Genomic DNA, 22,115 nt, shown 5'->3' with positions numbered 1-22,115 from the left:
GTAAAGTAGGAGTAGCCGAAATTGAAGGAAAGATGAGAGAAAATCGGTTACGGTGGTTTGGACATGTGCAAAGAAGGCCTACTGACACTCTGGTTCGAAGATGTGACTACGAGACAGAGGTTCAGGGCCGAAGGGGTAGAGGAAGACCTAGGAAAACTTTGGAAGATACCCTAAGAAAAGACTTAGAGTACTTGGATCTAACATAGGACATGGCACAAAAACGAGCGCAATGGTGTTCTAAGATTTATATAGCCGACCCCACTTAGTGAGAAAAGGCTTTGTTGTTGTTGTATACAATTCTTATTATATTTTTTTCGCATAACCAAATAAATTAAACAAAAATAACGGACAAAATTAAACCAAACCAAACTGCATCAAGGAATTAAAAAAAGGGACCATAACTAAAATCATTACCACAATAATTATTAAAATGGAGCATCAAATAAAACCCAATTAAAATTGTTGTAATAAAGCATGAGAGAACCAGAAGCCACTTGAAATTAACACACGGAAACGCTGCGTTTTGCTACACTCTCTGCGGCTGACATCCAAGAGCCGGGGACCTGAAAGCTTGGAGAAGCCTCGGCCTTCGGACCTAAACCCTAAACCGGAACACAACGCACTCAGAAATTTAAAAAGAATATTCGGCACCAGTCACGAGCATCTCTCAGTCGTTGTTCTCATTGCGCGTGAAGCTCTGAATCAATTAGGGATCGCTCCGCCTCTCTCCGCCGAGCTCGAATCTGAAAACCGCCGGTGTTTTGGTGAGCGACCGAAATCAATAAGAAGAAATGTCGGTGCAAGATTACTTGGATAACCACATGCTCTCTCGGAAAATCGAAGACGCCGTCAATGCCGCCGTTAGGGCTAAGGCCCCCGATCCCGTCCTCTTCATCGTAAATCTCTGCTCTCTCTCTCTCTCTCGTCTGTGATTCTGTTTGGTTACTCGGAAAATGAATGTGCAGGAAAGTTTCTGGAAAGAGAAGGAAATTGTAGTTTCTTGATTAGTTTTGTTTGAGCTGTGAAATGATTTTGTTGTATGTCTTTGTTTTTGAATTGAATTACGCAGTCGAATCATATGAAGAAAGCGGTACCTTCAGTGATAACAAAGGTCAAAGCTCGGCAGATCCTCGATAGCAGAGGAATTCCAACTGTTGAAGTCGACCTCCACACTAACAAAGGAACGTTTCGTGCTTCAGCTCCTAGCTCTGATGTTTCCGGAATGTAAGCTCTCTCTCTCTCTGTTGTTTGGCTGCCGAGAATTTGTATAGACCTTTTGTTTCATATTGAATTGCATTTTTCTTCTTTGCGTGTGGAAATGCTTTGTATGATTCAGAAATTGATTTGTTATTGCATTTGTCAAGAGCATTGCTATTAACTATTAAGTAACTGTGTATTATGCCTCTTGTATACAATTCTATTTGAGCTCGATCACGTTCAAAATTATAAATTCTGAGATTAATTATCAAGGAGGTGTTTGTTGAAACCAGGTATGAGGCTGTTGAACTGCGAGATGGGGACAAGGGATTATATCTTGGAAATAGTGTGACTAAAGCTGTTAAGAATGTCAATGAGAAAATATCTGAAGCATTGGTAGGCATGGATCCTACGCTTCAGTCGCAGATTGATCAGGCAATGATAGACCTCGATAAAACAGAAAAGAAGGTAACGTTTTTCGTTTTTCAATGCAGCTTCAAATGATCTGTTTGAGAATTTGATACTAATATATATTGGTGCTTTCATGCTATGACTGTCCTTGTCTGGCTATAAAAAATTATAAATAATAGACATTAGTCATAATTTATATCGTTTGCGTAACTATAACTGTGAAGGATAACTCTATTAAGCATTTGTATTTTACTTTTTTTTTATGATTCTGGATTAATGATTATTTTCGAATATACTTTCAGAGTGAACTTGGAGTAAATGCCATATTGGCTGTGTCAATCGCTGCTTGCAAAGCTGGAGCTGCTCAAAAGGAGGCATGACTGTTTCTCTGTTACTGCTTACTAAGTATTGGTATTGCTAAAATTTGTTCACTTTTTTCTCGAAAATGTCTGAGTCAAGGTTAATATCAGGTTCCACTGTACAAACATATTGCTGACCTTTCTGGAAAAGGCCACCTGACCCTGCCTGTCCCTGCTTTTACTGTTATTAGTGGAGGAAAGCATGCTGGGAATAATCTGGCCATTCAGGTATGCTCTGGTAAGCTTGAGTCTGTAGATATGTACTTGCCAAATCTTTTATTTTCGGTTTTAATGTATGTGGGGAGAGGGGTTTCAATATTTAGACCATTTACTAATGTGGGTACTTGTATTGACATCATGAAAGTATGACATTTTACCTTAAAATGAAGTTAAAATTTTAAATATTTGAAATTGGCTTGTGGGAAACTACAGTGGAGTTCACTTGTCAAACACTTCTACATGAATTTGATTGTGTCAGTAACGACTGCTTAATGCTCTCTTTGGTTCCTCCTATAACATTGTTTTTATGCCTACTGAAGTTGCTTATATAGATTTCAATACAATTTTTTTGGCATGAACTCTTCAAACTTTTGTGTGGCATGTCCTTCTAATTAAACTTGACTTGAAATTTTTAGGAAATTATGATTCTCCCAATTGGAGCTAGCAAGTTTGAGGAGGCATTGCAAATGGGATCTGAAACCTATCATCACCTGAAGGTACTTTTCATCTCAACTGTTGACTTTGGAGATTACATTCTGTGTGAATAAAACATTTTTCCTTTACGGATGTGAAAAAAATATTTTTTCATCTTATGAGACCAGATGAGTTGCCCATTTCATGCAAGCAATCACCTTATTTTATGTGGACCTGAATGCAACTTTTTTCACTCGCATTTTAATAAGTATTCATTTGACCTAAATTTCAGTGTTCTTTTGTCACCAAAGTCTTTGACCACGTTTTACAACCTATCAAGATCACATCTTAGGATGAAAAGTTTCATGACTTTATAAAAAATTGTTTCAATTAAAGCTTTATTTAGTGCCGAACTTTCCAACAAATATTCAGCTCTATTAATGACAATGAAAATTAGCTCTGAAAAGGAAGAATTCGTGTAAATATTAAGTGACATGTGCCTTTCCAAATCTTAAATATCAGAGTATGCACTGATTTCTGTTTTCTCATTCCATTATGCTAATCCTTGAAGTAAATTTCATGGCTCTTCATAGCTGCTCTTAAGTGGCCAATCTATGATTATGCATGTAATTTATTTGGCTCAAATAATAAAGTCAATAGCTCAGCATCCCATGTGCGTAAGAAATTGGAGAAGAACTTTTCTATGTACATGTGAACAATCAACAAGGCTATGCCATTATGTCCCATTTTGTTTTGATAGTTTTTTCTCTCATTTTTATTGATAGCTATTATTGTTCACAAAAAGAGCAGGCTGTTATTACAGAAAAATATGGCTCACATGGATGTAATGTTGGTGAAGATGGCGGTTTTGCTCCCAACATCTCGAGGCAAGTATTTATTGTGTGATCTGTAATGTTCCTTAATTTCTTTGCCTCATGAATCCGCCTGAGACAGCCTTCCCCAAGGAGAGAGAAGTCTTTGGAAGAGAAAAATCATTTTAGATGCTCCTAAAATGCATACACACATTGTTTTAGGTTTTTCTGAACTGTTTACTATGGTTGTTACTTTGTGCCTTGTGAGAAATTTCTGAACTAATTAGATGATATGCCAATTTTTTTTTAATTATTTTTTGTATCTCTTGGCAGCGTTAGAGAAGTCTTGGATCTTGTAAAAGAGGCGATCTGTAGAACAGGTTATAATGAGCAAATCAAACTAGCAATTGATTTTGCTGCTACTGACTTTTGCATAGGTGATGGATCTTTCTTGAGAATTGATCTTTTCTGTAACATAGCAGTTTGGGAAAATAATTGCATTTTACGTTTTCTTGATGGAAATCCAAGGCTAAATTATCTTGTAGTAATGATTAAAATTTATCTTCTTTTTAGAAAAAACATGAATTCATGTATACTTTAGATGCAATATTTTCCTTTCTATTTCCCCCTTGATACAGGTACAAAGTATGACCTGGATTACAAATCAGCGGATAAGGGACAAAATTTCAAGTCGGCTGATGATATGATTGAGATGTATAAAGAACTTTGTAGTGGTAAATCAGTCTCTCCTTTTTTGTTTGTCAATGTGTTTGTATTTGATTTGCAATTTTGCACTGTAACTTACCTTTTCTGCCTTCCTTCCTTGTGTTTGGGGTGTCAGAGTACCAAATTGTGTCAATTGAAGATCCATTTGATAAAGAGGACTGGGAACACACTAAACGCTTTTCTAGCCTTGGAATTTGTCAGGTTTGTTTACTTTTCTTTTGTTGGTGAGATATATTTATTTAGTATCCTGGTGCTTTCATTCTTTGCCGAAGAAGCTTTGACAAGAGAACAGATTGATAATTTTTGTTGTCCCTCCATATGGAAAACTATGTAGTAACTAGATGGACATGAGCCTACAACTGCTTTTGTTTAACATCCTTGTGAATGTTTTAAGGCCGTAGTACACTGCAAATTCTATCAGATATTATCATGAATATTCGACCTCGTCTGTCGGTAACTTGTAAAAACAATTCGGTTGCCTTGCCTATCACGGTCGCTGAGCAACGTAGAATCTTGCCTATATAAATTAGTTAGTTTTTTGTTAGATGCCTCTAGATTTTCTCCTTTGGAAGGCCTGAGATATGGTTAGATGTCTTAATTTGAAGACTGGATGGTTTTTCGGTTTTTCAGGTAGTCGGAGATGACTTGATAACATCAAATCCAAAGCGTATTAAGAGAGCTATAGAGGAGTCCACCTGCAATGCTCTACTTGTAAAGGTATATAGCTATATTTGGATGATATGTGATGTTTTCGATTTAGATGTTTATTCTGTTTTTATTCTACGTTTTTGAGATATTTTTAACACTATATTACTATTATGGTTTTTATTTTTGGACGAGAGATAAGATAGAGGCAACTGATAATTTTAGAATTCATCAGATAAACCAGATTGGAACAGTGACAGAGGCCATTGAAGTGATGAAGCTGGCAAAGGATGCCCACTGGGGAGTGGTCATGTCTCATAGATGTGGTGAAACGGAAGATTCCTTCATAGCTGACTTAGCTGTTGGTCTATCAACGGGTCAGATCAAAGCTGGTGCTCCTTGCAGAGGTGAACGGCTGGCCAAGTATAACCAGGTAAACTTTTATACTCAGTTACTGTGTCCACCATTCTTGTGTTACCAGCTACGTAACAAGTTCTTGGTATCGGATATTATGGTGCAATTCTGCACGGATAGCACTACTACTTTGCAGTACCATACTTGATATTCCATCCCCATGCGGAGTTCCCTTTTTCATAGCTTATGCTATAGAAACAAGTAATTGCATCTGGAATCGTCCAAGGTCAAGTGTCGATGCAACAGAAATATTTATTACCGAGCGCAGTGGCGTTCTCGGATCCATATAGCTGACCTCACTTAGTGGAATAAGACTTTTTTGTTGTTTATATAACTCAAAAGTCAAAACACATCTTTCCTGGCCAAATTCATCCTTTTACTCTTTTTATGAGAAATCTTCTGTAATAAACAAAGCAAGTTTCCTTTGTATGGTCTTCCATGCTCTTAGTTAAAGTTCCCTTTCTTTTTATGGTCTTCCATGCTCTTAGTTTCTTAATTTGTATTATGCAGCCATATGTTCGGGTACAAAGGAATACGTGATTTGAAACTGATGCGCCAAATTTTCTTGCAGTTACTTCGAATTGAGGAAGAACTTGGGGACGATGCATTTTATGCTGGTGAGGATTGGAGGCAATCATCCTGATCATGTCTCCCAGGTTTCCTTCTCACAATTCTCTTCTCCTTATATTCTTCCTCTAAAGTCCGGTCCTCCCCGATCCTGCTTCTGCTTCGTTGTTTTTGTTATCAGAGTGTTTTCTTCTTTGTTTTCCCCGGATAGAGTGGAGAGCAGTATGAAATGTGTAATTAAGTTTGCTAAGGTGTTCTAGACATGGACGGTTCGCCTAATGAAATTTTCAGATGCACACTGCAGAAAGAAAAAACATTTTTGAGTAAATTTTCAGAACTTCTAGCGTGCACCAAGGTTTTGGTAGATAAAAAGAACTGGCTCCGACGCATGTCTTTGTACTTGCTTCATCAAAATGCATTTGTATGCAGTTGATATAAGACTACTATGAGGAGTTACGAAGTTATGACTGACTTGAGTGATTGACGAAAGTGCGATAGGCTCGACGTATAATCCTCTGAATCTGAACTTTTGTTGGCAATTTGTTGGAATGGAAGCTTGCTTTGTTTACTGAACTCTTAATAATGTTGTTTTGGTAATGGTATTAGACATTATGGAGAAAAATATGAGTAGAACCCTAGCTCGAAATTAATCAAAAGCCAGTCAATCGACTTGAGACTTGTAAATGAATGCTTTTGGAAATAGCATTTTTGTTAAAAAGTGCTTTTAACTCTTCAATGATCCCTTGATCTCATGTGAAATTAAACAACAGAAAATGCAAAACATTAATTGATTTGCAATTTGCCTGTTACCAAAAATTAATTTGACTGAACATTTTTAACATGAAATACGAGGATTAACTTACCGTTGATTAATCTGCAATTTGCATTATCAGTCTTAACATTTCTCATTCTACAATTAGATTTGGCAAACAGTTGTGTTTCTCGTGTTCGTCTTGTTTTTGTATTATACTCGTTATCTTGATAGACCGTGTTGTTTCAAAGTGTTACCCAATTCGTTAATGAGTCATGTCGTTTCGTGTTGAGTTAACGTATCCTGCAAGAAATTGTTATGCCTAATGTCTAGATCTGGCAAACGATATCTTATCGGGTTCTCAACGGAGTGACTTGAGAACATCTTGACTCGTTAATGGGTGACTTGATAACGATTTGACTCATAAACAAGTTAATCCAAAACTTGTTATTTTCGTATCGTTTCGAGTCAAGTTAACAAATCGTATAAAAAATTGTCACCCTACCTACAATTATTTCAAAGATAACACCCACTCATTTATATAAAATTATAATCCAAAACAAAAATTAAAACATTGGAACAACGTAAATCAAGAAACAAAATAAACCTCCGAATTTAAAGCTCGAAATCTACGTTCCAGATTTCTTTCCATCTCCTTCCCCAGATCCAATACCTGATCTCCTCCATCCCTCCAACCCACCATCCCCCATTTCCATTCAAATCTTTCTCTCCGACATCCTTCAACAATTCAAAAACAACCTCAACAAATCCATGCACTCCACCATTTCCTTCCTCCACCTTGCCCTCCACAAGAATTGATAAATCCGAAACCCCGAAAACATGTCGAAGTTCGTCACGGTCGGATTAATAACAGCATGGTACTCGTCGAACATCGGAGTTTTGCTGTTGAACAAGTTTCTCCTGAGCAATTACGGGTTCAAGTACCCGATTTTCTTGACCCTTTGCCACATGCTCGCGTGCTCCCTCCTCAGCTACGTAGCCATTTCGTGGATGAAGGTCGTTCCCATGCAGAGCATCAAGTCACGCGTCCAGTTCTTCAAGATATCGTCCCTCGGTCTCATCTTCTGTTTGTCTGTCGTTGGCGGGAACATCTCGCTCCGGTACCTCGCCGTGTCGTTTAACCAGGCCATCGGCGCCACCACGCCGTTCTTTACGGCTGTGTTTGCGTATATTATGACTCTCAAAAAGGAGGGCTGGGTCACGTACGTTACTCTTATTCCGGTTGTCACCGGCGTTATCATTGCCAGCGGGGTAAGACCGTAATATCAAGCTAGGCATTTGTCGATTTTTCCATCAAACTTGTAAGGAGCTGCTAATTTCTCCCCCTAAAACTTTTATAATTGACAATTTCTTCCCTGAACTTAATTTTGGCCATTATCCTCTGACCTTTTAATTTTCTTTAATAATTAATTTTGATTTTTTGTTTTTGGAATTGGGCATTGGTTTCACTTTTCTAAATATTTTGTTTGCCTGATTTGAAATGTAAAACATAATTTACCAAACCTTAATTTGATCTTGGCTATTTTCAAGTGTTCATATCATCGTACACAATTTTTTTCTTACCACAATCATAAAGTACAGTTTTGTGGCATTTTTGCTACACCATAAACTTCTGAAAATTCGTGCGAGATATTCTGGCCGAAAGAACTTTGTTCTAGCTAAAATTTTTAAGGGTTTCTCATTGTATGCTCTTAATCAATGTCAAAAACATTAAAGGGAAGGATTTGATCAATATAACTTTTCATGTTATTTTCTTTGGAGGAAATATGAGAGAAGTTATTCATATTCTTTTTTTTTTTTTTTTTGGAATTGAATGAAGGGAGAACCAAGTTTTCACCTGTTTGGATTTATAATGTGTATTGGTGCTACAGCAGCAAGGGCACTCAAGTCAGTGCTTCAAGGGATACTCCTCTCCTCTGAAGGGTAACCCTCTCCACTAATATTTAACATTTAATTACCAACTAATTAAACAAAATTATGAGTTAATTAAATGAGATTGTAATTCCAGTTCAATTTCCCAGGGAAAAGCTGAATTCCATGAACCTGCTCATGTACATGGCTCCTGTAGCCGTGGCAATCCTTCTCCCTGCAGCTCTTTTGATGGAAGAGAACGTAGTTGGAATAACAATTGCACTTGCAAGAGATGACGTGTCAATCGTCTGGTACCTGGTGTTCAACTCCGCTCTTGCATATTTTGTCAATTTGACCAACTTCGTGGTAACCAAACACACCAGTGCCTTGACTCTCCAGGTAATTGAATATTTTTTCAACATATCGAGATGATGTCGACACACTCGAACTATGTTATACAGTAATAGTGTTACAATTATGGGTTCGACTCGCAGAAACAATTTCTTTGCAAAGTAAAGGTAAGGCTGCGTATGATATAGACATTCTCTTCTCTGACCCTCGCAAGGCGCAAAGCCTTGGTGGCTTGGGTCGCCCTATAATCTAGTATATTGTTATGTTCCTTCCAAACCCTTTCTCCATGTGAATTATCCAAACAAGGTTTAATGTGGGACAAATGCAAACTCGTTTGCCAATAAATCAATATGATCATCTGGTGTAGTGACGCTCAATTTCCGCTATGTTAAAAAATACATATCTCATGGATGGTAATTGCTGAGATATGGTATCCTGTGTCTTTCAGGTGTTGGGAAATGCAAAAGGAGCGGTTGCAGTGGTGGTTTCAATTTTGATATTCAGAAATCCGGTTTCAGTGACCGGAATGCTCGGTTACGGTCTCACAGTAACAGGGGTCATCCTCTACGGCGAAGCCAAGAAACGAGGGAGGTAGATTAAGTATTTTTATGGGTATATATATGGAGCAGATTTCCTGAGCTGCACTCCAATTTTTTTGTGCAAAAGAGAGGAACAAGGGGCTTTTGTCTGCCCAAATCAGAGAGGACAGCTCAAGCAACGTGTTTCATTTTCCTTGTAACCTTGCGCCCTGATGTGCTAGCTCAAAATTTTTCTGTTCGATTTAGGGAGTTAAAATTTTGTGTATTATTGTTTGATTTCGTCGATACGTGATGATTTCGCTATACATAATAACCCAGAAATCATAAAGAGAAAAGAAATGGGAGAAATAACATTGTTTTCAATGGAAAACCTACAACATCTTTACCTGACGGATTCGAAAACTCCTAAACTACAGATTTGCTAACTCATTGTCACAGAGAAAGCGAGAAAAAACTCGTATTAAGAATCCTCTACATGGATTTTTAAACAGAGCAGTTCAAGTCAGCAAGAGTGTGCCGATGATGATTTGGCATAACACTCAAACTTCAGGCTTGGTTTCGTCTTCGTCATCTTCTATCTTGGGAGCCAAGTAGAACCTAATGTAGCCCATCTCTGCAATCTTGTACTCAACCACAACTGGGAGTTCAGAAGACAAGCTGATTGTGACCGTGTTTGACAATGTGGTAGCCTTTGTGAACGAGTTCATGTACCTCAGAGCAAATGTCAACGACACTGGCTCGCTCATATTTATGACAGTTGCTTCTTCAGGCTGCAATTCCCAAAAATCAGCAAAACAAGGTTAGGCATCGGATTGCAGTAGCAAAAACCTAACAGACAATGTTTTCAAAAGAACAGCATACCTTGTCGACAGTAGTGTTCTGCCTGCAGACAATGTTAGCAGTGCCAATATCCCCTCTTGTAGAGAACTTCACTCCTTCCTTGGTCACAGATATCACAACTGCAAGCAACATCAAACCATTACTCACATATCCACAAGACAAATACACAAAATTTGGATAAAGCGGAATCTTGTAAAGGGATAAAGAGTAAAAAGTACCAGTATCACCAATGCCACTGAGGTCTTTACATATTCTAGCAAACTCAGAAGAGGGCATTGTCACAATAGACTGGTATTCTGCCTCCGGAATTCCAAGGTGCTCGCTATCAATGTCCATCAGCTTCATCTCAAAATCAGAAATTTTATCTTGTGCTGTGATCCGTCACCCATAGAAAACACCGAAAATCAAAACAACAAACAAATACACCAACTACAAAACTAACATTGAAGCATGGTAATAAACTATCACATAACCAAAACCTTGCTTGCAAAACTTCCAATTAACAATCACAACTATTAGATACGATGTTTAGCTACCAGTACAATTTTCGTTGCTTACAATTCAATTTCTCCTCATATCAGTATTTCTATGTTTCCATACGCAAAGAATAAGAGCCACTGCAGGATCATATAAATGAAACTCTATGGTAGAACCTCAGTGAGGTACAAAGTAATCAACACCGGCAAACACGGAATTATCAGATAAAACCCCATTTTTGCTTAAATTCTACTAACAAATTTGCAGGTTATAACCAAATAACAGAAAAATGACTATCAAATCCAGTATCAATTTCAAATTCTTAAAAAGAAATTGAAAAAATTGTCTCTTTTTGCTTTCCTACAATTTCTTGCATACAACAGAAGCAATTTACAAAAAGCAATAATAAAGAAATAAAATTAATAGCAAAAAAGAAACCCAAATTAACGAAATCCCAAATGAATCAAATTATTTAGGGAAAAAACATTAATACAAAAAAAAGGGGGGGAAAGAAAAAACATACTGGGGCTTTCGAACATGAAGGTGACGGTGTCGCTGCCGTCGTCAGCCTTGATGGTGATGATGTCATCATTTCCGGCACACCTGAGCATCTTGGACATGTTGCCAAGGTTCATGCCCATGGACATGTTGCGGTCGCAGCGGTAGTGCTCGAAGCCCTCAGATCTGAGGAGGAGGGCGACGAGCGCCACGTGGCTGGAGTCCATGGCCTGGAGGGAGAAGCCGGAGGAGGAGCAGTCGAAGTTGGCGTCGTTCACCAGGTCCTTGATGGACTCCAGCACCTTCTTCAGCAGCGAGCCCTGGACCAGTCGGAGCTCCAACATCGTTTCCGGGTCGTCGGAGGCGTACGGGTTGTTCGATTTGGAGAATTCGAGGGGGAGATTTGGAGGGTTTGAGCGAGGGAGTGGGGGGTTAGGGTTTATATAGCGGGGGAAATGGGAAGCGTATTTGGGAATTTTGGGGTTTGATTGGCGGGATTTGGTGGGTTCGTGTTCCCGCGCAGGACTTTGACGGGGAGGGATTGGCTGCAGTAAGGGTACAGTGTAATTATTCCTGCACCTTCAGTTGTTTGGACTTATTTCTGATCCAGAAAGTGAACTAAATTAATGGCCCAGGACCGGGTGGCCCATAAAGAATAAACTAACACCACCAAAGTCCCTTTTTTATGGCTTTTTTGTTTTGGTTTTTTATTTTTTATTTTATTTTATGATGTACAATCAATAACTGAGGAAGGAAGAATCAAATGCGGGCAAGGGCGGACCCAGAAAATATTTTATGGGTGGGTTAGCTAAAAAAATTACCTTAAAATCAAATGTTCTTCTTTTGTTACATAAGTATTGTATGTAAAAATTTAAGTTTAACTTCTATATTTGTATGCTTAAAATTTGTTTGGTATGAACTTAATACGTTTCGCAATTATAAACTACAAAAATTACAATGAATTATCAAATTTCACATATATTTAGATTTAAACACAAGAAGAGATAGAAAACTTGATATCTCAATTATAACCGCACAACTAGCACAAAACAAAACACTAAAAGTAGAAGTAAAGGCAATCTTAAAAAAAAATGGTTGAAACTAATATAAATCAAAGCAGAATAATCTTGAACAAAATAACATCACAATTTTCATGGTACTTTTTATATTTTTAGTTGTGCTAAATACTCATTGGACTAGTTTCATTGAAAATAATTCTTCTTGCACATTTTTTGTCCATTATATAGACCATACACCAAAGTATATATACATATTGACACAAATCCTCCCTGGGCTACAGCCCACCGTAGCCCTTGGTGTGGTTACGCCATTGAATGCAAGACCTCAAGGTGGATTAAATTAAATACTCTTAACCGCTTGATTGGCATGTCTCTCGTCTAAGTTAACGAAAAACAACATAAATTTCTACGATTGGGTTTGTCACTCAGTTATATACTTACATCACTGTTAAAGCCGATGGCATTGGAACAAATTAGACCGTGAAAGTTAAAGTAGCTTCGTAATATGTCTTTAGTATTTTTATAGTGAATTTTTAACCAAAGTTTGTTCACAACTCTTGTTTGAAGTAATGTCATGGTAGCACAAGGTATAAAGAAGTCAAACATAAGCTGGAATTTTATATGATGAATGGATTATGCTATATCTCATTTTTCACCTCTTTTATCTTACGATACATCACAATATTTTCTCGTTATAGTTTGTAACAATTAATTTTCTTTTGCATACCAATTAATTTTCTTCTATTTTTAGAGTTAAAATCTATGATTCAATTGAAAACTCTTTTTGGGAATATTTGGTGTCAAACTTGTTGCATTTAGTATTGACACCGAACCCTTCTCCCACCACATTTTTTTCGGTTGATGAACTTGAATCAATCCCTTTTAGACAGAAAATAACATATCATAGTGAATTATTTTCTCTTTTAATTGCATTTTATCATCTGACTAAATGTCGAAAAATCAACAAATACTCCTTTTTAAATAAAATGCTAAGAGTGAAAATCTTGTAAAATGTAAGTTAACCAAATAATGCTAAAAATAGAAGCCATATTTCCTTTCACTTCTCAAATCACAAGTGTTCGTCATCGAGCTTAGCAGCGCGAGAATAAGTCATGTCGTCAAGAAAATCATTGTCACATGTTGTTTAGATCTAATTAAACACGCATTGAGATAGTTAGTAAAGTTTTCACCCACACTAGTTGAATTATAGATAACGTGATTTGTTATTGAATAATAAGCGTTGTGAGTTTTCCAAAAATAGGTCAACAACAGACAAAAAACCAAACGGTTAGCATGTTACCGCGAGCTGAGAGGCTCTAACTTTCAAAATCACAACAAATCAAATTAAGCAACAAAACCCAATTTAACTAATAAAAGTCCACTTAACCTTACCCCCCTAAACTAAAACAATTAAAAACGACGCGACGTCGACGTCGACGTCGATGTCGACAACCGACAAGAAAATGGCAAAGTTGTGAAAAAGGCAATTGCAATTGCAAAAGCTTCCTTCTTCTTGATATTTTTCCATGTCCCTTTCCTTCGAAAGTAATCATTAACCACCTTCTTTATATAACCTTAATCCCCCCATTCGCTCTGAATTTCCATCCCCATTTCCCCAAATTCCTTGCTTTTGAAGCTTTCGTTTTGCGCCTTCCAATGGCAGATCTCAGCCCCAGGTCTGAGATCTCCTTCTTGCAAACTTTCCTCTGCAGTGCATTCGCCGCCTGCTTCGCTGAGGTAATCGATGATACTTCATCTGTTTGTGTTCATGCTCTAAATTTCAGCGGAAATTATAGTTTTTTACTGCTTAGTTGTGAAATTTGGTTTACTGGGTCGGTGGTTTTGATCATAATTTAGCTTTAATTTCTGTGTTTTTAGCTTAATTGTTGTATTTTCTTCTTGGGTTTTGTGAGTTTCTGACAGTTGGTTCTGGTATGATGGTTCAGAGATTTGGATAATGTGGCTTAATGTGAACAAACTGATAGGTTAGGATCGAAAATTGGAACAAATTAGGTTAAATGGCGAATGCTAGGCTAGAGTCGAAACAATTTGAGCAATTTAATGGTCTTACAACTACTAGGTCTCAATTTAATGGATAATGTGGCTTAATTATTTTATCTTGGTGGTTAAGATTTTGTTGAACAATTTAAGCACTTGGAAGTATGATTTGACGGTCTTACAACTACAAGGTCTCAACTTCATGTGTGTGTTTGTGTGCGTGTGCATAAAAATCGAAGCTTGGTGTTTAATGGTGTATGCATGAATATTCTGCAGTTTTGTACCATTCCTTTAGACACTGCTAAAGTCAGGCTTCAGCTCCAAAAGAAAGCAGTCGCGGGGGATGGAGCTGGTGCACCAAAGTATAGGGGCCTATTGGGTACTATGGCTACGATCGCTAGGGAAGAAGGTTTAGCAGCACTTTGGAATGGCATAATTCCAGGATTACAACGCCAATGTATTTACGGAGGCTTGAGAATTGGATTATATGATCCTGTGAGTTCTAAATACGTTTACTTTCATAAATAAAATTATGAATTACCTATTTAATGCTTCCTTTGTGACACATTCTGCATATCTATAAACTGAATGTTGAACAGGTCAAAATTTTCCTTGTTGGCAGTGCTTTTGGTGGGGATATTCCTCTATTCCACAAAATACTTGCTGCTCTATTCACTGGTAAGTGTACTTGGCAACCATATTGCGAGACTAGATTTATGCAACTTGTTCTGTTCACTAACATATTTTACCTATCTGAAGGCGCCGAAACTATTGCCATTATCTTCCCTGCCTTTTGATCTAAAAAAGTAAATTTAACAGCATACTCTTTTGTTAACTTCTATGTTGACAGGTGCTCTGGCAATCATAGTGGCTAATCCAACTGACCTTGTGAAGGTTCGACTTCAATCTGAAGGAAAATTGCCAGCTGGAGTTCCTAGGCGATATGCTGGAGCCTTAGATGCTTATTCCACTATAGTCAGACAGGTTAGCTTTTTTTCATAGTAGAGCAGTGTTTTTCTTTGTTCTGGTTCCTGAATACTGTTTGCAGACCAGCTTAGTTGTTGAATATTTGTTAACACTTAGGAAGGATTAGGGGCCCTGTGGACTGGGCTGGGGCCAAATGTAGCACGGAACGCTATTGTAAATGCTGCCGAACTAGCCAGTTATGATCAAGTGAAGGAGGTAATCTCATAACATTCCTTCTCGGAAATGCAGTTATCTTTCTAATTTGCAAGTTAATATAATCTGCTATAACTAGGATAATTATCCCAGTGATTCCTGATTCTTCATACTTATGCAGACAATTTTGAAAATTCCAGGGTCCACAGACAATATTTTAACTCATATCCTAGCTGGTCTGGGTGCCGGTTTCTTTGCAGTTTCGATTGGCTCTCCTGTTGACGTGGTATGCACTCTGCAACCTTTTAGTTGTGACATTAAGTTCCGTGGTTTTCTAGGTTGAATGCTACTGGCAGAGGTGTAAGTAACGATTGCAACATATGGAAACTACAACAGATCTGTAAACATTAAACAAAATTTAAAGAAAAGTAATCATATGATATCCATATGCCTTCCCGGTGCGCTATTTTCCAGCCTAAGAAAGAAAAACAGAAATGATAAGCGCTTGCTATATTTGTTCACAAATTTTAAATCATCATTGAATGCTGGTTTTGCGATGGTAGCAACGACCTGCATTGCAATTATTCGTTACAGGCTGTAACAACGGTGTGCTAGTGAAAGATTGTGATGACATTTTCTTATTGTATGAAACAATTTTATATTGTTTTTGAGTGGGTGAGTTAGTAAGGCAATGTTGGCTTGGATGCCTTCCTTGTTATGTTCCAGGTGAAATCCAGAATGATGGGAGATTCAACTTACAAAAACACCTTTGATTGCTTCGTCAAAACGTTGAAGTATGAGGTATGCTTTTTAATCAGTTTTAATCCGTGTTGTGCACTCTGATTCTGTAAGCCATTCGCCTTCGAAGTTTTTGATTACTAAAAGGGCCAAAAGAATAAAAGGCCAATATCTACATGGGTTTTTGTGACTCCTTTGTTTTGGAACTCATGACATACTGCAGGGATTTTTGGCCTTCTATAAAGGGTTCCTCCCAAACTTCGGTCGGCTAGGATCGTGGAACGTGCTTATGTTTCTAATGCTAGAGCAAGTAAGATTTGCATTAATGTGGAATTTTCAATTGCACAGGCAGTTCATGTTTACTCCGTTAACCTGCTTGTAAATCGTAATGATTCCTTTTCGCTCTTGTACGTTTTCCATGGCAGGCGAAAAATGTTATTCGGGTATAAATAGGCTCCTCGGATTTCAGTCACCACGAAGCACGAAGACAGCTTTTGCTTTGGAATTAAAGATTCATTTTTTATCCCCCAAATTTCTTCTGCTTTTCCATTTTAGGCATAAAATCCTTGTATCTTTGTATCATTGGAGAGGGTTTGAAAGGGAGTCATATCTTTGTACCCTTCTTTGGGAAGCTACTTCCCTTCAACTATACTAGACTATTATATAAATGTTGTTATTTATATTTGCATTGCCATTTGAATTAATATACAACAACAATAACAAAGCATTATCGCACTAAGTGAAGTCAGTTGTATGAATTTTAGAACATTACTATGCTCGGTTTTGTGTTAAGTCTTTTGTTAGCTGCAAGCATTCCATGTCTTTTCTTAAAGTATCCTTTCAAGTCTTTTTCCACCCCTTCTACCCTGAGCATCTGTCTTATAATCGCTTCAGTTCACATATCCAAACCATTGCAACTGAATTTCTCTTATCTTATTTTCAATTGTAGCTACTTCTACTTTATCTCAGATATCCTTATTATTAATTATTTTTCTCATGGCATCAGCTAAGTGGAGGTGTTGTTGATTGAACTGCCTAACTTCGTATTTGTTAACTTGGGAACACCTGAATCAAATCTAACATTCGAAAAATTCAAAGAAAAAAAAAACAAGCGGAATTGAAATGCATCTTAAAAGTTAAAATGTTGAAATTTCCAAATTTCGTTGAATTTTCAAGCTTAAACCCTCCACAATGGTTGACATTAGACAAAAGACATAATTGTAGTCATTTGGGTCACCTTCACAATATCTCACTTACCATTTTAGACTACTATTGAGAGATCATCTTTACAATAATTCACTAAAATCGAAAGATGTTTAGGTATCTAACCATGACATGATAAATAGAGAAACATATTGACTTTGTTGATAAACAGCAAAGTAGTCACAACAATGATCAAAGGGCTAAACCATTTCTAATTTAATAAGAGAAATTTATTGTTTAAACTAAACAATGCAATAACGTTTACACTCTCAACACTAAGACATTTTCAATGTGCTTGAAATACTGACGATGCGCCCTATGTTGCAGGCACAATTTATCCTCAAAAGTACAGGAGGACTACTAGTCTAGTAACATTAGGCACACTACTCACTAGCAACCTAGGTTAGGTCTTAAACCCACCGCATAAACCCCTTTAATTCCTATTTACCAGATAAACCCTGGCCTTAATAACCGACCCATTCCCAAGCTTAAACCCGGGACAAACCGGAAACCCGACAACCTGACCCAACGGAACTCGCCCGCCCGCAAACCTCACAACACTCTCCATATAACCCCGATGAAACTCCGCTCCCCGACTCGCCTCGAACTGACTCGGCGGCGGGTCAAGCGAAAACGCCAGCAAGTGCAGCAGCCACACCGCCTTCGCCAGCCCCAAAAATTCCCTGTAAAACTCGCTCCTCGGGTGCCCCCCTTCTACGACATGTCGTCGCTGCTCCAAGTGCCCAAACAACGACTCCTCCATCTTGGGATGGACGACGGCCAGGTACTTGGCGGAGCAGAACTTCCCGAACTGACACGTGGGCAGAATCCCGAGCAGCTCGGTGGGGTCCATGGCCTTGAAGTCGCGGTACCGGGCGAAGCAGTCGCGCCGGTGCTGGTCCGGGTTGAGCAGCGACGAGAGGCTACCGTCCATGTAGAACGTCTCGTGATCGAATCCCTGGAAGAGCTTCCGCGAAATGTAGGACTGCAGCGCGTACTTGGCGTCGCCGTTCTGGGTAGCGATGGTCGAAGACGTCGTGTTGGTCCCGACGGTGGTAGCGGTGGCGGCTTCAATTGACCGGACTGCGGCGGCGATGTCCCAGTGGGCTGCGCGCATTAGGGTGAGGAGCAGCGACGTGAACGACTTGGATGCCTCTCTCACCTGGCTCATCGTCGCCTCGAACAGCTCCGGCGCTGGAGCCGCTGCAACTGTAATTAAGAAGCCATTAAGGGGTAGAATTGTCATTACGTAGTGTAAGACAAAGTTGGGAGAGAGATTTTAGTGTGTACCTTCAGTCAGACCGATGGAACCGACTTTTCTTCTGGACACGGACCTGCCCTTCTTAGAGTGGGACCCGTTAGCGACGCCGTTTAGCTTCTCCTTGAGGTTCTGGATCTCGACCTCTCTGCACTTCACCTCTCTCTTCAGCTCGTCCACTGCCGCTTCGTACGGCGCCACCACCTCTCTCAACGTACTCCCCGCCATCACTCGCTCTCCCCCGCCGGTAAAATGCCTTCTTCGAAACCTCTCTCTCAGCACCCCGATTTTTCTCAGCTCACCGACCACCGCAGCGTCAGCCGCCCTGAGCTTCGCCGGGTCCCACGGGTTGTGGGCCTCCTGGAGGCTGACGTACGCCTTCTTCATCGCCGCAACGGCGTCGAAAACCTCCCGCATTGACATCTCCATCTCCACAACCTCCTTATTCGTCGACCCCCGATCCTCCCCAGCCTTAAACCCTAAGCCTCCACCGTCAATCACTTCATCGTCTTCGTCTTGCTCATCTCCGTCGTCCTCGTCATGCTCATCGCCGGTGCGTCGATGCACGGGGGAATCGCAGGAATCGTGGCGCCCGGCGGCGAGTGGGTGGAGCAAGCAAGAAGCCGCCACTCGCTGAATCAGATCCGAGAAATTCGAAACCTTTCCCGCCATTTTCTCCGCTTTCTTCTTTGCCTCGAGTACTTCTTCGCCTCTGAGAAAAACAAGGTAGATCAGATTCGCAGACCAGTGGCTTTGCTCTTTGAGTGAGGGGTGGGTGCGCAGGATAAGAAAATTTACCGTTTAGGATAGCATATTAAATTAATTGATGAATTATTAAAAAATAAATAAATGAAAAATCTGAGTGAGACTGACCTCTCGGAGCTCAGAGACAATCGTGTTTGCTGAAGCTTCCCAAACGGCAAAGGATCACTATGGTACGGAACGGCGAACGGGATGACCCGGCTGCCGTTGACGGCAGCGACCTTCTTTCTGAGTGAGCGGAAAATTAACGGCGTTAGTTGGTGTTACGGCGTCAAAAGTGGAAGGTTATCTGGAGTTATGGGCACAGTAGTGACTAGTGAGTGGACTGTGGAGGACGGGGAGGGCATGTGCATGTGCATGTGAAGAAAGAGAGTGTAAAGGCTGATGTGTGTGATTATCCTACACGTGTACGTCCAGGATTTGGAGTTACGGTTGACCATGGAAAGATTCACTTTCTAATTCTAACGCATATTTTTTTTAGCCATGATTTTTGGAACTCGTTTTTTAATTTCATTTATCTCTTAGTAATTTAAAATTTATTATTTTATTCTTTGAAATTCAAAGTCCGTTTAACCTTAAGAATTCGATTTTGATCATATTTTGCCCCCTGAACTTTAAAAGTCGTTTCTATAAAACTCAAAATTTACTCCATATTTTCATAGATCTATTAATTTCTTATGTGAGTTTGATTTGGGTACGCCAAGCTAATCAATTTCTTTGATTATTGAATATTAATGCATAATGAAGATTTATAATCAAATTTATTACAAATGTTGCATAGTCTTATTGGGTGTTGGTTCCACATATGTCTTAAGAGACGACCTATAAGTTTCAGAGAAAAGAGACTTCACAAGTCAAAATTGAACAAATTTTAAATTCAGGGAGTAAAATGATCGACTTTTGAATTATAAAAGGTAAAGTGATATCAAAATGAAGTTTCAGATAATGCAATTAAAAATAAACCATAATTTTATAAAGAAGTGACTGGCATCGAGTCATGGTTAGTCCAAAAATAAGAAATACAAATTAAAGTTTGAAAATGAAAAGAAAGATAAAAAAAAGGTTAAAAATAAATAAGAAGTTGCAGAATGCGAAAAAAGAGTTTCCAATTTTTAATTTTTTTTTGTAACTATTTTTTGGAAAGAGTTTCCAAAATGTTATGCAAGATCATGGACTTGAGCAAAAGATTTGCTCACTGCTAAGATCAGCGGAAAAGGGTACTCGCCGGATTCTCTTTGTGGGGATCTAGGGATCAAGCAATTACGGCTGTTTATTGTATATCGTATGATCAGTTTTTGTTATATACTATTCATATTCAATTGTAAATTTTGAATTTAAAATGATTTCTGACCGCACGATATATGATGAACGGCCGTGATTGCTTGATTCCCCGGATCCTCACAAAGAAGATTCGGCGAGGATCCTTTTCCAAGATCAGTGATCACGGAAGAGGATCCTTTCCAAATCCTCCTCCTTCCTCGTCTTTCTTTGCAGGTTTTCAACCCTCAGAGTGGGCATCGGTCGGAGTAGGCGTCGTGGCCTCCCCAGAGCTAGTTATCGGAAAACTTCAAAACCACACAGTCGGCAACGACTACTACGACATTGTCGATAACTAGCTTCGGGGAGGCCACAACGCCAACTCCAGGGGCCGAAAACTTGTAGAGAAAGAAGAGAAAGGAGGAGGATCCGATGGAATCGGCTCTGGAGAGGATCCTCTCACATTGATCACCACTGGATTAGCTGTCGAACAAGGATCAATAATTTAAATTAGGATAATACTAGGGAGATCAACATTTTTAAACTAAATTTACAAACCAAATGATGTGATTGTAGATGATTGAATTATTAATTAAGTGTCGATTAACATGCTTTTGTTATTATTGATGACACATAATTTGATTTGCAAATTTGATATCTTTAGCGTTATCCTTTAAATTAAACTCATCTAACAATACACAAAGAAATTATTTTCATACACAATTTTCTCGTCTTGAATAAAGAGGTAGCAATAAGCAGGTGTGGACAATGAAAAAAATCTCGGTCATATCAATCATGGACTTTAGCAAAAGACTTGCTTCATGCTAAGAACAGTTGAATATTAGAGTGCGCAACGAACAAGACTAACAAAATAATAAGAATATTATTAAACTAACTGAGAATGCTGAAACGGCTACAAAACACTAAGAGACTACATTGTGAATGACTTGTTCTAAACTGAATAACAAGCATGCTATTTATAATAAACTAACCCCTAAAAGGTAAGAAACCGAAACCCTAATGCTAAGGGGTTAAGCCCAGAAAACCAAATATTCAAATAAACTAAAATCCTAATATTTTCCAACACCCGTCAAACTCATGACGGTATACGACATGGGTTTGCAAATAAGCAGATGCGGACTGGCTCCGTTAGACAGACTGGTAGGCATGCAAACTTGACTTGATTTGATTGACAAACTTGACTTGATTTGACTTGACTTGACTGGCAAACTGGCAAACTGGCAAACTGGTAAACTGGTTCTTGATTCTTGATTCTTGACTTAATTCTTGATTCTGGTTGGCAAACTGGCTAAAGTTGAGATTATAGAAAGAACCCGTCACTAAACGAACGAGATTTCCATATCTCAATTGTAGCAACGAACGAACAAACAGAAACAAACAAACATATACCAACCCAAAGCAGATTAAATCTCGAAGGATGAAACCTGCTCTGATACCAAGTTGAATATCAGAGTGCGCAACGAACAAGACTAACAAAATAATAAGAATATTATTAAACTAACTGAGAATGCTGAAACAGCTACAAAACCCTAAGAAACTACATTGTGAATGACTTGTTCTAAACTAAATAACAAGCATGTTATTTATAATAAACTAACCCTAACCCTAAAAGGTAAGAAACCGAAACCCTAATGCTAACGGGTTAAGC

The 22,115-nt window shown here is 38.7% G+C and overlaps 5 protein-coding genes across 8 annotated transcripts; 3 read left to right on the top strand and 2 right to left on the bottom strand.

The window, feature by feature from the left end:
* Positions 1-424: 424 nt before the first annotated feature.
* LOC103419156 (cytosolic enolase 3) lies at positions 425-6,337 on the top strand. Of its 3 annotated transcripts, none has more exons than XM_008357287.4 (14): positions 426-896; positions 1,070-1,224; positions 1,491-1,665; positions 1,911-1,982; positions 2,079-2,195; positions 2,603-2,683; positions 3,411-3,487; positions 3,746-3,849; positions 4,051-4,146; positions 4,254-4,339; positions 4,769-4,855; positions 5,019-5,216; positions 5,769-5,853; positions 6,056-6,337. In XM_008357287.4, the coding sequence occupies exons 1-13, from the start codon at positions 792-794 to the stop codon at positions 5,838-5,840; spliced, it is 1,425 nt and encodes a 474-aa protein (XP_008355509.3). In that variant the 5' UTR covers positions 426-791; the 3' UTR covers positions 5,841-5,853; positions 6,056-6,337. The 3 variants fall into 3 exon arrangements, with proteins under 3 accessions (XP_070674315.1, XP_008355509.3, XP_070674316.1); XM_070818215.1 differs by having other exon boundaries at positions 431-896; positions 6,069-6,337; XM_070818214.1 differs by having other exon boundaries at positions 425-896; positions 5,769-6,337.
* An 865-nt stretch (positions 6,338-7,202) lies between these two features.
* On the top strand, positions 7,203-9,662 carry LOC103419145 (probable sugar phosphate/phosphate translocator At3g11320). The gene is made up of 4 exons (XM_008357272.4): positions 7,203-7,787; positions 8,356-8,459; positions 8,558-8,786; positions 9,187-9,662. Exons 1-4 carry the CDS (start codon positions 7,356-7,358, stop codon positions 9,331-9,333), a joined length of 912 nt encoding a protein of 303 aa, XP_008355494.1. The 5' UTR covers positions 7,203-7,355; the 3' UTR covers positions 9,334-9,662.
* On the bottom strand, positions 9,617-11,587 carry LOC103419136 (proliferating cell nuclear antigen). Its single transcript, XM_008357262.4, has 4 exons — positions 11,118-11,587; positions 10,336-10,488; positions 10,139-10,236; positions 9,617-10,047 (listed from the first exon to the last, which is right to left on the bottom strand). Exons 1-4 carry the CDS (start codon positions 11,434-11,436, stop codon positions 9,817-9,819), a joined length of 801 nt encoding a protein of 266 aa, XP_008355484.1. The 5' UTR covers positions 11,437-11,587; the 3' UTR covers positions 9,617-9,816.
* Positions 11,588-13,555: 1,968 nt separating this feature from the next.
* Positions 13,556-16,701, top strand: LOC103419128 (mitochondrial uncoupling protein 2). The gene is made up of 9 exons (XM_008357254.4): positions 13,556-13,848; positions 14,386-14,604; positions 14,709-14,787; positions 14,960-15,093; positions 15,193-15,291; positions 15,410-15,514; positions 15,955-16,029; positions 16,190-16,276; positions 16,392-16,701. Exons 1-9 carry the CDS (start codon positions 13,768-13,770, stop codon positions 16,413-16,415), a joined length of 903 nt encoding a protein of 300 aa, XP_008355476.3. The 5' UTR covers positions 13,556-13,767; the 3' UTR covers positions 16,416-16,701.
* A 657-nt stretch (positions 16,702-17,358) lies between these two features.
* Positions 17,359-19,536, bottom strand: LOC103419119 (protein GRAVITROPIC IN THE LIGHT 1). Of its 2 annotated transcripts, none has more exons than XM_008357244.4 (3): positions 19,301-19,536; positions 18,460-19,139; positions 17,359-18,378 (listed from the first exon to the last, which is right to left on the bottom strand). In XM_008357244.4, the coding sequence occupies exons 2-3, from the start codon at positions 19,097-19,099 to the stop codon at positions 17,603-17,605; spliced, it is 1,416 nt and encodes a 471-aa protein (XP_008355466.3). In that variant the 5' UTR covers positions 19,100-19,139; positions 19,301-19,536; the 3' UTR covers positions 17,359-17,602. The 2 variants fall into 2 exon arrangements, with proteins under 2 accessions (XP_008355466.3, XP_028955510.2); XM_029099677.2 differs by having other exon boundaries at positions 18,460-19,185; positions 19,301-19,525.
* Positions 19,537-22,115: the final 2,579 nt, after the last annotated feature.

The sequence above is a fragment of the Malus domestica genome, chromosome 03 (assembly GCF_042453785.1).
Source record: "Malus domestica chromosome 03, GDT2T_hap1".
Taxonomy (NCBI): domain Eukaryota; kingdom Viridiplantae; phylum Streptophyta; class Magnoliopsida; order Rosales; family Rosaceae; genus Malus; species Malus domestica.
The sequence above is the reverse complement of the archived record's forward strand: the minus strand, read 5'-3'. Positions and strand labels throughout refer to the sequence as shown.

What these genes read in the sequence shown, in the direction of transcription:
- LOC103419136 (XM_008357262.4), bottom strand. Translation starts at nt 11,436, where the DNA reads ATGTTGGAGCTCCGACTGGTCCAGGGCTCGCTGCTGAAGAAGGTGCTG. An exon ending in CTTCATGTTCGAAAGCCCCA is followed by an intron (nt 10,489 to 11,117) that starts GTATGTTTTTTC and finishes GACGGATCACAG; the next exon opens with CACAAGATAAAATTTCTGAT. An exon ending in AGAACACTACTGTCGACAAG is followed by an intron (nt 10,048 to 10,138) that starts GTATGCTGTTCT and finishes TGGGAATTGCAG; the next exon opens with CCTGAAGAAGCAACTGTCAT.
- LOC103419128 (XM_008357254.4), top strand. Translation starts at nt 13,768, where the DNA reads ATGGCAGATCTCAGCCCCAGGTCTGAGATCTCCTTCTTGCAAACTTTC. An exon ending in TCGCCGCCTGCTTCGCTGAG is followed by an intron (nt 13,849 to 14,385) that starts GTAATCGATGAT and finishes AATATTCTGCAG; the next exon opens with TTTTGTACCATTCCTTTAGA. An exon ending in GAATTGGATTATATGATCCT is followed by an intron (nt 14,605 to 14,708) that starts GTGAGTTCTAAA and finishes AATGTTGAACAG; the next exon opens with GTCAAAATTTTCCTTGTTGG.
- LOC103419145 (XM_008357272.4), top strand. Translation starts at nt 7,356, where the DNA reads ATGTCGAAGTTCGTCACGGTCGGATTAATAACAGCATGGTACTCGTCG. An exon ending in ATACTCCTCTCCTCTGAAGG is followed by an intron (nt 8,460 to 8,557) that starts GTAACCCTCTCC and finishes TCAATTTCCCAG; the next exon opens with GGAAAAGCTGAATTCCATGA. An exon ending in CCAGTGCCTTGACTCTCCAG is followed by an intron (nt 8,787 to 9,186) that starts GTAATTGAATAT and finishes TGTGTCTTTCAG; the next exon opens with GTGTTGGGAAATGCAAAAGG.
- LOC103419119 (XM_008357244.4), bottom strand. Translation starts at nt 19,099, where the DNA reads ATGGCGGGAAAGGTTTCGAATTTCTCGGATCTGATTCAGCGAGTGGCG. An exon ending in TTCCATCGGTCTGACTGAAG is followed by an intron (nt 18,379 to 18,459) that starts GTACACACTAAA and finishes TCTTAATTACAG; the next exon opens with TTGCAGCGGCTCCAGCGCCG.
- LOC103419156 (XM_070818214.1), top strand. Translation starts at nt 792, where the DNA reads ATGTCGGTGCAAGATTACTTGGATAACCACATGCTCTCTCGGAAAATC. An exon ending in AAACCTATCATCACCTGAAG is followed by an intron (nt 2,684 to 3,410) that starts GTACTTTTCATC and finishes CAAAAAGAGCAG; the next exon opens with GCTGTTATTACAGAAAAATA. An exon ending in GCAATGCTCTACTTGTAAAG is followed by an intron (nt 4,856 to 5,018) that starts GTATATAGCTAT and finishes AGAATTCATCAG; the next exon opens with ATAAACCAGATTGGAACAGT.